The sequence below is a fragment of the Symphodus melops genome (assembly GCF_947650265.1).
Source record: "Symphodus melops genome assembly, chromosome: 5".
NCBI classification, from domain to species: Eukaryota; Metazoa; Chordata; class Actinopteri; order Labriformes; family Labridae; genus Symphodus; species Symphodus melops.
The window spans coordinates 21307787-21320636 of NC_136695.1; the positions used below are offsets into that span (position 1 = coordinate 21307787).

The following is a 12850-nucleotide window of genomic DNA, read 5'->3' on the forward strand; positions in this document are numbered from 1 at the left end:
AAGTTAGAGCTCATAATGAAGTTTCATTGGCATACTGTAATTGAATTACGTCCTTCCATGTGTCACTGCACTGTGTTGCATTTTATGATGCAGTTTAAAAAAAAACTTGATACTAGAGGTGAAATAACTCTTTTCTTGGAATAAATCTAAATACATTTGTGTAGCCTCTTAAGTTATGTAATGATTAATACATTCAGGAAAGCTCTGTTTTTTTTTCAGGTTTGGGGTTGATCTTCACAATCAAAGCAAACAACAGGAAACTTTCACACTTTAATTTCCTCAGTTGGAACATAAAAAAAACAACAAAAAAACCAAAAAATCACACATCACATCGTATCCTGGCCTGAATTCCTTGTATTATATACAGCATAATAAATGTACAGCCAAGGCCATATTATAAAAAAAAAAAAAGCAGTGCAAATTCTTTGATCACAGAAAGTATTCAGATTTTAGAGTTAAAAAAAAACACATTTACTATCTAAACTTTAACTAGTTAAAACAGCACTGCTGGATTACAATATCACACCAACAGTCTGTGAAGTCATTTTAAAACCAACAAAGTTTGCTGCAATGAATTCCCTTTTTTAGGCTTCTCTCCAAAATCAAAACACCAATTTATCTATAACTAACAGAGTGTTAAAAACAACGGAGGATGACACTATTTAATTCTACATTTTCTTTGGTAAATTAGCTGTATTTCGTTTGGAAACCCTTTAAGAAAAGAGTATCCAGATCATGAATTTATTTTTTGCACATTTCTACAAACTACAAACATACAGAACCTGTGTTAGTCTGCTCATTTCATCACAGACATTTCTGTATCAAGTCTCATAAACAAAATGACAATGTGTCACATTCAGCATCTGTCTGTGTAAATTAAACATCTAGCATATAATCACACTACAGACCAAAACCTAAGGCCCAAGACCACGAAGTCCCTACACAGTATTTGTAGACACAGATTGAATCTTTTGTTTAAAGTCCCTGAAGACTCTTACAGGAAGGCATTAATTCCATATAGCATTCGTGAAATAACTGAAACTCAAAGCTTTGTATTCTTCCTTGATATGTCTTGAATGTTCTCTGTAAGTTCTGAGATATCTCTTGAGTTCTTCAATGGTGTCACAACCTTTCAGTGACAGGGGTCAAAGGGGTATTTGGAGACACCTCCATGAAGCTCCAGCTCTGTTTCTGACCAAGCGATGACATCTCCCCTGAGGTGGCTGCCGCAGGAAGCCAAACTGTAGATGTCACTGGCGGTAAGGACATGTGACCACATGTGCAGGTCTGACATCTCGCCCACAAATGATTGAGTGGCATCAAAACGGCCTCCAAGAGTGTCCTGAAGATGCAAGATAACAGGTTAACAGCAGCCCACTGAAACAACATAATCCCAAACAAACTGTGATATGTTCAAACATTTTCTGCATCTGTAATCTGTGGAAATTGAATTAATCTTTATTCACCTGCTCCTGTCCCAGGATGAAGACACCTCCGGGTTTAATTGGATGCCAGGGGGCGAGATTCATCCCGGACCCCCTCTGCACTCCATCCTGGTAGACTTCCCACTGTCCATCCCTTGTTGACCAGGTAACACACACATGGTGCCACTTCCCATCACCGAGGGACAAGGGGAGCATCACAGACTACAAGTAGGAGAGTGAACATTGGTATGTTAGACTTTGATATAAATACACATCAGTAAAAGTTAAACACAAATAAAGTCCTTATTTCTGCTCAGGTTAGCAGAGTTCTGCTGGGCTTGTAGTTTATCTTTCTCACCTTGTCATTGATCAGCAGCTCCATAGGGTTATTCCCCCATTCAATAAGCACCAGTTCATTGGCCTGTCCTGGTGCAGAGTATGAAAATGGCGTACCAAGGCTGGGGCCTACACCCGCCTTGATCCATAAACACAATGTCAGAGCGAAGATCTCTTGCAGCAGCGTCTTCTTCATCCGCCCATACATGTAATTGGTTCTCATGGGGAAGCTGATCTGGAAGGCATCGGGACTCTTGATTGTCTTCCTGCTGGAACCTGTTTTTGGAAAAAAACATAGAGTCTTACTTTTGACCGTAGGTCCTCTGTGTGATTACACTTCTAGCTGATCTCTAAAATGTATCGCGTGAGCTTGCTCAACAAAACCATCATGAAATGACACGGTACATTTTGAGGTTATCCCTTCTTCAGGCTATTTAAGTACATCCTCTCCACGAGGATTTATGAATTGAAATTAAAAAAAATGTTTACTTCATCTTGCCAACAGCAAATAACAAACAAACCAGCTCCCGAACATCAGATTCAGGAATAGACAATGATATACACATGTTCATCATCTCTATGCCTTATCTTCAAGCGTCAACCTCAAATGGACAATTCTGAAAATATGACCAATATTCCAATACACCATTTGCTTTCATTATTGTAATTATTATTGTTATTTAGTTATGCTAATGTATGCATGTAAATCCACTACACTCTGTTACAGCAGGTGGTTGTATGCCCCTTTAAAACATGTATTTAAATAATCCATATTTTACAACCTTTATCAGTTAGTGGTTTTCTTGTTTTGCTCTGAACATTGGTGCAATTAAAACAATTGTGACAAAAATTAAATAAAGTTGATCAATTCAGATCTTCAAATGTACACCTTTAACCCTTGATGTTTTCAAAAATCGTATCAGTTAATCCCTACATATGTCTTTGCCCTTGTATGCAGTTTCACAGTTTAACGTTTTTCTCAGTGGTTTTGTACCTGTGAGGTGCAGCTGGTTTAGCATCATTTCCAGTTTGTTTGAGTGGAAACCAGTTCTTGGGCCTTTTACTTTGTATGCTGTGTGTGAAAGATAGCTGTGACTGTCTGCTTCATTACTATGGTGATCATCATAATCATGGTGGCCGTCATCATGGTCCTCATGTTCCTCGTGGTCACCGTGATCTCCATGGTCACCATCATGGTACTCATGGTCTTCTTCATGTTCCTCGTGGTCACCGTGATCTCCATGGTCACCCTCATGGTACTCATGGTCTTCTTCATGTTCCTCGTGGTCGCCCTCTGTGTCGTGATGGCCGTCATTGTGGCTGTTGTCATGATTGTGGGTGTCGTCCCTGCTGTTACCGTGGCTGCCGTCGTTGTGGTTATCCTTGTGGTCATTTGAGTGTGTGCTATCGTGGTGGTGATCATCATCATCATGGTGGTGGTGGTCTCCATCGTCCCTGTGGGTGCTGTGTTCATCATCGTGGTGGTTGGCTGAGCTGCTGAGGGCGGCGGTGTTGTGGTGAAGCTGCTGTTCGAGGGCGCTGATCTTCCTTTGGAGCAGTTCCTTCAGAGAGCTTGAGTAAGTGATGGATGTGTTTCTCTTCTGTAGATAGAGGAGAAAAACGTGAAGTCAAGGTGAGAGAGAGTCCTTCTGCTACTTTGTCCCTGGGCTCTCTGTTTACCACAGGAGCATTAACACAAACCTGCCCAAAGGATTATGGGACTGCTTATCCATCATTTATAAGCCTCAGAAAGCACTTGTGGGGTTTCCTCTGCTATTAACATTCACTTATAATCTGGCAATAGCCAGTATGCTGTTAGTGTATATTTCTTCCTGTATCTCCTTCTGCTTCCCTTCCTCTCAGGTAATCCAAGCTTTGTTCTGGTGCATGCCCTGATTACCAGTCTGTCAAGGGAGATCACAATAATTACTGCTGATGTTAGACCTGCGCAGCACTCCTCCCACCCACCTTACACTCTCAGCAGCTCATGACATCTGTCTGTGATCATGACCCAAGTTGGAGAGACAGCAGATAAATACAAAAAAATGTTGAAGCATGAACTAATTAAAGGAAAACAGGACCATATCTTCTAATTTTGCACCAAATGTTGGGCATGGCCAGTTCAACTCTAACCTTTTTTCACAGTGTTATCACAGTGTGAACATGCAACACACACATATGCCAGGAATACACACATGCACAAACAGGATCCTATGAATATTCAATAAATGAAGAGATCTCAGATCGCGTGGCTGCATAATGAGAGATTGCGTCGGCAGTTTGGCGTTCAAAAAGTGCATTTCTGCAGTAAAGTGAACTAGCACCTCTCTGGAACCCTTCTTAAATTCTCAACAATGGTCCCTACTAGGACTTCAACTGGCATCCCTCCAGTTCCCTAGCAGACTGAGCTACGGACACCCTCAGTGACGTCCACCCCTGATCCTATTGATGGTCAGAGTTGTCCGTTGAAGGTCATCAAAGTGACTCTTTTGCTGATGAAATAAAAGGCTTTAAGCGATTAAGTAACTCATTGTTCTCTCAAGTACTTAGTGAAAATACCTCTGTGGGAAACTAATGACAGCAGCGTCAATGCCTCTAAACAAAGAAATGCCATATATGGGCATGCCGTACATTATAAGCCTTCCTTTCCCTACAACTCCTCAGGCGTACTGCTTTCACTTTGAACTCATTTATTATAAATCAATTACTCTTTGTAAAAGTTGTGCTAAATTGAAACTAAATTGATCTCATGAAAATTGAATAATATTTATACAGCTGTAAATTAATCAACCACTAAGCAATCAAGACTTTAAATATGTAAATACTTTAAACAGAGGTTTCTATGACTACAATAACCTGATGTACAGTTAGTTGAAAAAGTTTCCTGCTGTATGGTCTCACCTGCAGATTGTTGAGCCTCTCCTTTAGTGCCTGCAACATCCTCTCCATGTGCTCCGGTGATGATGTGATGTCCCCTGGTGCCACATGTTTGTCCTTCCCCTGGCTGCTGCTAATCTGCCCTCCATCAGATCGTTGCCCCCCTGTAGAGTGGTACAGCAGTGAGTCCGGTATGAGGTTGCCGTTTCCATGGTGACTCTGATGGTTGCTATAGTGCACGTTGTCTGCGTATGCGTGATGGCCGCCAACCCCTGCTTGCTGGGAGTGGAAAGCCGTCCCGTGGTGCTCCTCATGAGGAGCGGGGCCCTGTGTGAGACCCTCACACAGGATGAGCTTGGCTGTCAGCTCTCTGATGGTCTCTCTCTGGTCCAGGATGGTTTCTTTCTGCTGAACCAGGCTCTCCCTGAGGTGGAGGATAGTGGCTTTGGCCTCTTCGCTCGCCCCCCACCATCCAGCGGGAGGTGCACTTTGATGGCCTGGTCCGCTGGGCCCTGCAGCCCCTACGCTTGGAGGTACCACAGGTGAACAAGCAGGGTCTGCATCGATGGGGATAGGAGTGCAAACGAATCGAGGGTGGGCTCCAAAATTAAGGTCAGACCCTGAAGTAGAAGATGCAGAAAGGAGGAGGAGGAGAACTACAGAAAAACACATTGGAACAAGGAACAGGTGTTGAGACTGATAGTTCCTCATGATCTTCATCCAAAGTTCAGCCAGTTAGACTAAGGAGCTTGGCTTCGCTTCAGAATGTGAGATGCCAGCTGACGGAAATGGCTGGTTTGACTTCTATGTTATTGTAACGAGACATCAGGGAGCATGGAGACAAAAATCACTCCTTGCAAAGTATCCTCTAATCTCTGAAGAGCAGTCTCAGTATTGTCGTCAAAATTGTATTTTCTTTGTCACAAAAGAAAATGAATTCTTCACTGGACGTCTCTTCCACTCACTCTTCTCTCTCTGTCTATTCTTTTTGCGCTGGCGATCGGAACCTGTAAAACAAAAATCAGATTTGAATCATTTCGAATACTTAGATCATCTAGAACAAAAACATTTAGATTTTAAGAATGTCTTTAAGTAATGTCATACAAACAGACATGGTCAGCTTTGGTTCTGATTTCAAGAGCTAAAGTTTGTGATAGTTGTTGTTGATTTTAGCTGCTGTTATAAGTACTTATTTACTTGATCTAAATATGACACACAAGGAAGCCTTTAAGCTTGACTGGCAGATGTAAAAGAAAAATACAAAAAAATCAGGTCTAAACTGTAAGTGATGCTGGATGAGTACCTCAGGTAATAGCTGTCTGACCAGTAACCTTGCAAAGTGTTAGTGTGTGCTAGAAGAACCGGAGCGTGTCCAGACAAGGATTACGTAGTTTAAATCAGAGGTGTGACATCCTGACCTCTCAAGCCAACGAGACATTTGTTGGTAATTTAAACGTGTTGAGTTAGAGAAGAAGGCTAGAGTGTGCTGCATTAAACACACAAATCTAATCTTCTGTTCAAAAGAAAATCAGTCAAAATCTCTGTTGGATTATATTATTTTGAAAGTGTTTGACCATGATTGTAAAGTAAGTAAATATACTTTTGTTTAAATCTGGGTACCAGAATGGTCCTAAAGTCGTGTGACACACATTTTATTCTCTGTCTATATTATAAAGGCTTGCTGACCTCTCTGACCACTGCAACATGTCCTTTATTATACAGGGTCGGCATTTAGAAATGGCAAACATGTGAGGTGGCTGCTAAACCTCACTGGCCACCTGTTGCTCGCAGAGACTAGCCTTTAAAAATGTGTGTAATACACACACAAAGACACACATACACTCTGTATGTGTTTCTTTGTGTGTGTGTTTTTTGCTCAAAGTTCATACAATATTTAGTGGATTTAATCAATAATAAAACAGAGTGCAAAAAAATACGAGATATAGTCTGTTGCATGACAAACATTGTGTGTGTATTCATTGACATCTTTATTGAACCACAGACACTATAGAAGGAGATTTCCTTTTTTTTTTAAAAATCATTTAAATGAATTAACTTTGGTTCCCGTCTTCATAAATGATCATTACAATGTTTGAACTTAAATATGTCATGTCTCTGCAGCTTCCCTTGTGCTTTACATGGCTTACGGGAGAGACAGATGGTCGAGGAACAGAACCATGTCACACCCAATCTCCACAGTTTAGTCTTAAGTTTGTTACCACCCACAGGTCTCTCAATTAACCTAATTGCAAGCAGTTTGTCGGCTACCTTAGCAAGAGATAAGTGGGCTTCGTTGTGTGTGTGTGTGTGTTAAGCCGTGTTGAGGACCATCCCTGCACCAGATGGTCAAGGTGGATATTTAAGTAGTGCGATTAGTACTCAATTAAAACCTGACAACTGCAGTTAGACCTTTGATCAAAAAGCTGTTGACTCTTACAATGTTAAGTGCTCTTTATTTGTAAACAATGACAAAGTAAGGATGGCATTAAAACTATTATTATCATTGTATTATTGCATTACAAGATCCATGAAAATTGTTGTTTTCTCTGGCAAATAGTTTACTGAGGCACAAAAAAAGAGAAAAGGGTGCTTTAATTTGAATCCATTCACTGCCTCCTCATACATAATCGTCTTTCTTATAGTGTTCACATAAATGTCAAATGGTTCATGTCCTTAAAGTGTCTTTATACTTAAACCTGTATAATGCTGAGGCAACGCTCAGTTAGCTCAGTCGTTTAGTTTCACTTTGAATATCTTTTTATTGCATATTATATTCTGCAAGATTGCAGAATATAATATGCAATAAAAAGATATTCAAAGTGAAGCTAAACGAACCAATTCATGGATTCTGCTTATGCTCTCCATCATCCTCAGGATATAACGATTGGATACAGAATGAAAAAAAAAGGATGCAATTTGGTCTTTAGTTTTTAAGTTTTCTTAAATGTTTTCTGTTTGTTCTCAACAGAAAAACTTTTTTTTGAAAGAAGATATCACATGGACTATTTTAGAGTTATTTTTCAGTGAGACTCCTGAGTTGAAATTAATAAATGTCATTTCTGAAGTCGTGGTCACACCATTTTTATTCTGCATCAATTTTAAGTATTTCATCTAACTTTTTTTAATGAAATTTTGAAAAATTAATACAATTGAAAAAACTAAACTGATTTGTGTATTACCGATTGAAGTCATGATTGATGTAAATCCAGCTATTTTATTTTTCAGAGTAATGAATTGATCATTTCTGCTTCAGATGAGTATGCAGACGATAGTTTAATGCAGTCTTGTCAGTAACAGCAAAATTACATGCAGATAAAAAAGAATAAATAAAAAGGCTTCCAGTAAGCAATCCTAAAAACCCCAGTAACTATACCTTTGCTTTGCAGGAAGCTTCATACATTTTTTTTTGCCAAAGCCTAAAGCTGCCTTTAATTAAAAACCAAATAATGTTGAAATTGTAATCAGATAACTCAGATCCATACCAGCCTCACTGTGCTTCTTATTGAAACAGCTGAACTATGCACAAACTAAATAAACACACTCTTACAGTAAAACAAAGTCAGCGAACTCCGTTCTTACCTTGCTGTTCTTGTGGCTGCACCTTGTGTGTCCACTCTGTGAACTTGCAGTGAGTTAGTCCCCCTCACACACTGATGAGATTGAGAGAGATTTAGCTCAGTGCCTCAATCCCTTCTTCATTGTCTCTACTTATCTCCCCACCCCTTCTTCAGCTCTGTTGTGTTTTTCTTAGAAGACCACACCTCTTTCACGGTCCTACAGTTTTTGACTTTTTCACTTACTTACGCCTCTACTATCCTTAATACTACTGTGGAAATGTAGTTGTTTTAAAGATTGTGTGCTGATACATAACAAAAGTTTCCTTTTTAAAGAATTTACCTCTAATTGATTGTCCTCTGTACCAGGAAACAATTGCTGGCTCGTGTCCTCCTGTGCGACGTCAAACAGCTCACCTAGATCTCTACATGTGAGTAATTGGCCTTATTAGTGTCTTGTCTCTTCCTGTTTGACTGACAGCCAGAGCAGCAGTGACGGAACAGCAGATGGTTCCTTTAAGGTCAGAGAAAATCACACCGCACTCACACAATGAAGAGGGCATGTTAATAACAGGATCAGGCACATGTACTTAAACAAAAAACATTAGATAACAAGTTCAGACACAATGGCATATGTCTGCCCTCTGTTATTATGCTCTGCTGGGACTCTGCTTATCTGATTTCAAACATAATATCAGACCTAATGTCCGGGATTTAAGAACAGTAAGTGCAACAGTACAGGGCATGTTGATGGATGTTGATACTGGAGTAAAAAAAACTGCAGAAACATTAACATAAGCACTCTGAGACAAACGTTTACGTAAACGTAAATACTCAAGGCAACCTGGATTCTGTATTTACATGCTGTAAACCTGGAATATAGAGAGAACATTTATTTTAACGGGGTTTGAGACTGTGTAGTCCTCGATTGGTTTTTGTAATGAGTTTTGGCGTTAAAGCAGATTTTACCTTTTGTAACTTCTGAAAAAGATGTAACTGCTTTTGGATGAATTGTTTCACTCAAGAAAGTCAGAAAATATGTTTTATGTTGAGGAAATAAACAATTATGTTTGTAGCAAAAGGAAATTTCTTGTCTTCTCTCATTTTATGCTGAATGTTCAAATGGCTGCTTTTCAGCATTTCTCTACATTCACCTTCTCTAAAATAAAGGAAATCTTCTATTTCCTTTTTGCCATTTGTGTTAAATCGATGAAAGCTATAGATGGACATATCTTATCAGTAAATTTTTGGAAGAGAATCCGAAAGATTAATTCTTGTATAACTGAACATAAAGACATTTTATCTGTGATTTTAAACCATTTTTTTAGTTGTTGATGATACCTGCATTAACAATATGAAGGTATATATATATATATATATATATATGTGTGTAGATTGGAGAGGTCTGTGGATGAGTCATGCTTAGTGTTACCTAAGTCAATGTGAGCCAAGTTCTCTTGTCTTTCAATCTACTTATCAGGAGTGAATTAGGTCCGGAGGAAGCAAAGCGTCTGAAAGAGCTTTACGGATCAGGTCCAAAGAAACAAGACCACAGATGATGCAATTGTTCCCTCCACACAAAATGAAATGATCCAGAACTCAACAAAGCTCAGCCCACTCGTCTGTTATGACTGCCAAACTGGAAGCTGCTCGGATGATGGAAAGAGATGACATCATGTCTTCTGAACGAAGAAAAGATGGACCCAGAGTCAGACAGCCTTCTACTGCTGAGTAAACACATGTTTATTTGCTTTTTATTCATACTTGAATGTCAGTTGTTTAGGTTATCCAGTAGTTGAAAAGACATTTAAGTGGCATTTGGTGAGGCCAAGGTCTAAACAGAGGATCTAACCATATATTTAATGTAGATTGACAACATGAGAGCTGTGCTTAAAGTTTTATCAGCTTTGTTGACAGTATGAAGTTTAAAGATCACATATGATACTTCTTTTCAACAAGTTGAAATATGTATCAGAGCTCCCCAAAACATGTCTGTGAAGTGTCGTGCTTTAAATCCAATCTGATCATGTATTTGATTATGCCAATAAATCTCTCTATTTCAGCCTTGCTCAAAACAGGCTGTTTCTGTGTCTGTAGCTTTAAATGTCAGCTGTGACCACGCCCCTCTGGAAGGGAATGTGGCTCAAGCTTGCACTATGCTCAACTGTTTACGGTGAGAAGGCAGACTAAGAGGGCAGAACAAACAGCTAGCTGTGGGAGTACCATCAACCTGGGGAAGGGATTTCTGCCGTTTGTGATGTCACAAAGTAAAATCTCCAAACAGCCTTTTTGAGCGCATATTTTCTAAAACAAGTGTGGGGCAGGCAAAAGACAGAGGAAGATAAACTTTTCAAATCATGGGGGGTTTGTAGAAAGACTAGAGACACATTATAATTTGAAAAACATGGTAAAGTCTATTTTTCATAAAATGGGACCTTTAAATTGATCAACCTGTTATAGCTATGTTTAGAAAGGTGTGTATTTGTGATTATTTGTTCCTTCCTCTTTTGACCTTTAAAGCACAGATTTACAGATAAGTTCTGTGTATCTCTGTGGCAGATCAGCCACACAAGTAACTGCAGCAAAGTGATGTCATACAACCTCCAACTGCAAGGTGACATAGCTTCACTCAGATATATGCCTTTCTTGCAGACAGTGGTGGAGAATATTTCCATTTTTTACATTTTAGCTGTAATATGTTGATATGTACAGGAAAGGTGAGCTTAAAGTATGACTAAATATTATTTTTTAATGTTGTATTATGAATTAATTACTCAAAGTAGTGGACCAGCATTTTTAAGGTTATGGTTCCTTTAAAATAGAGATTTTGATTTGAGGATTTACTTCTTATTGTAATTTGTACAACAGGACTGCAAATAATAATTAATTAATTGTGGAGTACTAAGGTTGTTATCATCTCCAATAATAAATTGATTTATTGGATTTTAAAAATTAGTGTCATTAAATGAGACAGAGACAAAAGTGACACCTTTGCAATGAAAGGCTTTCTAAAAACCTCAAAACATTCACAAAAAAATATAATGATTAAAAGGACAGGCAGAAAATCCTAACCTTTGGTTTAATTAAAAAAAAATAGTTTTACTCTTATAATATATATTACATTTATACCAAACCAAAATATTTAAATTTGGATATAAAGTAGACACAATTGATTTATTCCCTAGAGGCATTAAATAGACAAGTCAAGAGCACATTATTTGTTTTGGAAATGGGAAGATTGGGAAAACAAACAAGCCTGACAAAAATAAACACTGCATGTCCAACACAGTTTTTACTGAACTATATTTGCTTCAAACTGATTTAACCTTGGGGATTAATTAAGTTGTTTAGATTGATTGCATTAGTACTTTTTTGAGCGCAGTCATTCACATCCAACCTGTCCAGAGGATATGATGCCAACAGGGTATTTGCGGTCATCACAGGGCTGTCTGCATGTTTGGCTTTCTTGTGACCTCTAGTGGTGAAAGGTAATATATGCAGCAAAGCACATACAGTGCTTACTATACACAAAAGGACAATTTCTATTTATCTATCTATCTATCTATCTATCTATCTATCTATCTATCTATCTATCTATCTATCTATCTATCTATCTATCTATCTATCTGTCTGTCTATCTATCTATCTGTCTATCTGTCTGTCTATCTATCTATCTGTCTATCTGTCTATCTGTCTATCTGTCTGTCTATCTATCTATCTATCTATCTATCTATCTATCTATCTATCTATCTATCTATCTGTCTGTCTGTCTGTCTGTCTGTCTGTCTGTCTGTCTGTCTGTCTGTCTGTCTGTCTGTCTGTCTGTCTAAAATTGTAGTAGCAGAGTGACTTGGACTTAAGTATTTCTACTGTTGGGTGATTTATTAATTACCTTTATGTGAAGCTCACTCATGACCTTTAAAACCTTGTTGACAGTCTTGGTTAAATACATCTTGTGCATTTAAGTACATTTACTACAGCAACTATCCAATACTTTGTAATAAAAAGCTGCAGGAACAAATGACTAGAATTATTTATTGTTTACATTTCACAGAAAAGTGATGATACAACAATGCAAAACTTCCCATCACAAATCAAGCCCCAGAAAAGGTTGAAAAAATAAATAAAAATAAAGTTCCTGAAGTATAACTGGCAAGAACAAAAATTTAAAACTTGATGTAGCTGGATAATCATTTTGAATGAGTTCGTGTGTCACGTCACTTTAATGTGTTACAAATAGGCTGTAGTTTTAATAAATTTATGCAGGGCAGTTTAAGCCAGACTAGTTCAGGTGATTATATTTTTGGATTTATAATTTCTATTACCTGGATATGCAAAGTTAGAAACAGTACAGGAAGTGGAGTGAAATATTTTGTACAATGGAAACTCTTCATTGACATGTAGTGGTAACAAGTGAAGTACAAGATCTCTAAACTGTACTGGATTACTTACCATGTTCTGTTTTAGTTTTGCTCACTCTAAAAAAAACAAAAAAACAAATGAACTTTCCCTGCCAATTTGATCGCCTTTATGTCTTATATAAACAAAACACATAATCTGCAGTAAATGAAAGTATTTATAACAGTTAATGAAGAAGGGTCCTGCAGGGCCTCCTCTTCTCCTCTCCCCCCTCTGAGAATGGGGAGTAGGAACATGGTG

At 38.4% G+C, this 12850-nt stretch overlaps 1 protein-coding gene and 1 long non-coding RNA gene across 2 annotated transcripts; one reads left to right on the top strand and one right to left on the bottom strand.

Moving 5' to 3' along the window:
• Nucleotides 1-263: 263 nt before the first annotated feature.
• LOC306824305 (uncharacterized protein) lies at nucleotides 264-5638 on the bottom strand. Its single transcript, XM_079344398.1, has 5 exons — nucleotides 4662-5638; nucleotides 2755-3361; nucleotides 1783-2036; nucleotides 1467-1646; nucleotides 264-1342 (listed from the first exon to the last, which is right to left on the bottom strand). Exons 1-5 carry the CDS (start codon nucleotides 5355-5357, stop codon nucleotides 1133-1135), a joined length of 1947 nt encoding a protein of 648 aa, XP_079200524.1. The 5' UTR covers nucleotides 5358-5638; the 3' UTR covers nucleotides 264-1132.
• On the top strand, nucleotides 3250-9884 carry LOC306824322. The gene is made up of 3 exons (XR_013779129.1): nucleotides 3250-3337; nucleotides 8561-8712; nucleotides 9672-9884. It is a non-coding gene; the product is annotated as an uncharacterized lncRNA (long non-coding RNA).
• The last annotated feature ends 2966 nt before the right edge of the window (nucleotides 9885-12850 follow it).

What these genes read in the sequence shown, in the direction of transcription:
- LOC306824305 (XM_079344398.1), bottom strand. Translation starts at nt 5,357, where the DNA reads ATGAAGATCATGAGGAACTATCAGTCTCAACACCTGTTCCTTGTTCCA. An exon ending in AGAGGCTCAACAATCTGCAG is followed by an intron (nt 3,362 to 4,661) that starts GTGAGACCATAC and finishes CTCTATCTACAG; the next exon opens with AAGAGAAACACATCCATCAC. An exon ending in AGCTGCTGATCAATGACAAG is followed by an intron (nt 1,647 to 1,782) that starts GTGAGAAAGATA and finishes TCCTACTTGTAG; the next exon opens with TCTGTGATGCTCCCCTTGTC.